This window comes from Triticum dicoccoides, chromosome 1B, assembly GCF_002162155.2.
Source record: "Triticum dicoccoides isolate Atlit2015 ecotype Zavitan chromosome 1B, WEW_v2.0, whole genome shotgun sequence".
NCBI lineage: Eukaryota > Viridiplantae > Streptophyta > Magnoliopsida > Poales > Poaceae > Triticum > Triticum dicoccoides.
Window position 1 is genome coordinate 172,287,904 of NC_041381.1, and position 2,480 is coordinate 172,290,383.

General features: G+C 49.6%; 1 protein-coding gene across 1 annotated transcript in view; it reads right to left on the reverse strand.

Moving 5' to 3' along the window:
• The window catches only part of LOC119350274 (pre-rRNA-processing protein TSR2-like), a 3,890-nt gene extending 3,516 nt beyond the window's left edge, over nucleotides 1-374 (reverse strand). The window contains exon 1 of the mRNA XM_037618187.1: nucleotides 2-374. Within this exon, the coding sequence (XP_037474084.1) occupies nucleotides 2-177 (176 nt within the window). The 5' untranslated portion in view covers nucleotides 178-374. The remainder of the gene's footprint in view (nucleotide 1) is intronic.
• Between the last annotated feature and the right edge of the window lie 2,106 nt (nucleotides 375-2,480).

Sequence of the window (2,480 nt, forward strand, 5' to 3'; positions counted from 1 at the left end):
GGAGAGGATGGACGCGGCGAGCTGGTCGGCCTTGGCGCGGGAGTCGGGGCCGCCCCACTTGTTCTCCACAGCCATCTGCAGCGCCGTCCACCGCCCGAACACCAGCCCGATGCCCTCCTGGAGCGCTGCAGCCGCCTGGGGCGAGAGCGATCCGCCGCCGCTAGTGGATGTCGACATGGTGCTGCGAGAGTTCTAGGGAGGCGGCTAGGGTTTTGACCTTTTGGTGTTCTCTAGTAACAGAATTGATGGTGGTTGTGGACAAGGAGAGAACCGAAGAGGATCTTCCGGCCGGCGGTTGCTGGAGGGCGGCGTTGCGCGTGGCGGTGGCTGTGTAGGGTTTGGGGCGGCGAAATATCTACTCCTAGGTAGAGCTTTTATTCATCAAAATCCAGAAGGTGTGAAATACAAATCGGGTTATGGGGTTGGCCCAACCATATATGGCGCCTGGGACCCAGAGAAAAAGAATGCTTGGCTAGTTTATCTGCTTCTAGATTATTCGCACGACCTTTGAAAACAAAATTACAGCAAAAAGAAACTTGTTGTAGTCTGATCCCCTTGATTATAGCACCAAAAGCTCCCAGACTTTCATTATGGATGGCATTAACCACTTGCTTTGCATCCGACGCGATCACGAATTGGTCTAAGTGAAGGTCTGCTGCGAGCGCCATTCCTTCCCGACATGCTATAGCTTCTAGCGTTGCCGGACCATCCACTCCGCGGATAACCAACGCCGAACTCCGGAGGAAAGCACATGTACTGTCCCTGCATACTGCGGCCGTTGTTCCTCGACTTCTCTTCGGCATCCAGCATAACATGAATCTTGGCGTATCCCATTGGAGGAGCTTTTGGTCTCCTGTTTTGCGATGGCACCCTTGGCTCTATCCTCACCGGCTCCTGCTTCCCACCAATAGCCTCGAGCTCATCATATATCTGTCCACAAAAGTAATGATTGCATGTGGACTCTGAAAAATTCCTTCGTGAATGGCTTTACGTTTTGCGGCCCATATAGCCCAAAGTGTAACTGAGAGCCTCACGAATTATGCATGTGATAACATATCCATAAGTGTGAAAAGCCACTGTTTCACCTTCGGTTCTGTTGTAGTTGCCAGCTTTTGCGTCAATTCCTCATCTATGAGCGACCGCAGCGGGACATGGTACACTCCAGGAGGGAGTGCCTCCAAGAATCTGGGGCTCCACACATGCCGCATAGATTAGAGTCTGCCATATGTCTTCGGGCTCGGACATCATTAGTTGGAATCGAGTGTTTTGATAGTCTCCATAAGAACATCATCACCTTCCAGGCACTTGTATCTTCCATAAACTCTTTCAGGATCTTTCCTCCCCTGCCATGCTCGATGAACCCGACCTGTTCTCGAGCCATGCTTCTCTTCTTCACCTAGTTGCAACCAGCATGTGATAGGCCGATCGGACTAAAAAGAGCCCATTCTTTTCATAGTGCCAGCTCCAAAAATCTGGTATATTACGCGTGCATAGAGGAAAACCTAGGATCACTTGAGCATCCATCGGCATGAACACGAACTCGATCTTCTGTCTATCCCAGCAAGCCGATGTACTGTCGATAAGTTCAGAAACCAGTTCCGGAGGGTTTTGAGTGATGCATGCATAAGGTTTCATCATCTCTTCTCTCGGTAGCCAATTCTCGTCCCAAATCTTTGTCGAATCTCCATTCCCAATGCACCTGACAAGACCAATCTTCAGGGTGTCATGACCCTCAATTATGGCCCTCCAGATTTGACTCAGGTGGTTTCCCAGTGAAACTTCCAATATTGAGCAGCTAGGGTAGTATATACTTTTCAGAATACGCACGCTCAGAGAGTCCGGGTCCTACAGCAGTCTCCATGCCTGCTTAGCTAACATGGCCATGTTAAAAAGCTCAAAATCCTTAAAACCCAAGCCCCCCATACCTTTTGGTCTTCCAAGAGACCTAGTGGGGTTTTCTCTTTCCTTCCTTACTCCCCCACCAAAATTTCTGAATTAACATATTTAGGTGCTCACACAAGCCTTGTGGCAATTTAAAACAAGACATTGAGAAAACCAGAACTGCTTGAGCGACTACTTTGACCAACACCTCCTTGCCTGCTGATGACATTGTATTCTCTATCCATCCTTGCACTTTGCTCCACAGGCGGTCTTTGAGGTATTTAAAAGCACCATTTTTTTGAACTTCCAATGTCATATGGCATTCCTAAATATTTTTCATTTAGGCTTTCATTGGGAACTTCCAATGTCATATGACCAAGTTTTTTTTTGAGGGGGCGAAGCACCTAGTTTAAAAGGAAAAAGGAGGTACACTCACAGCACCCCTGTCGCGGTCGCATTGCACCCCACACACGTTCGGTCCTCCACATGGCTCACGCAAACGGAACGCGCTTCGGCTTGCCTCTTCACTAACACATGGGACTGCACTTGGAGAAACCGAGAATGCGCCAAACTCCTCCCGCCCACCGCGCGAACCCCCC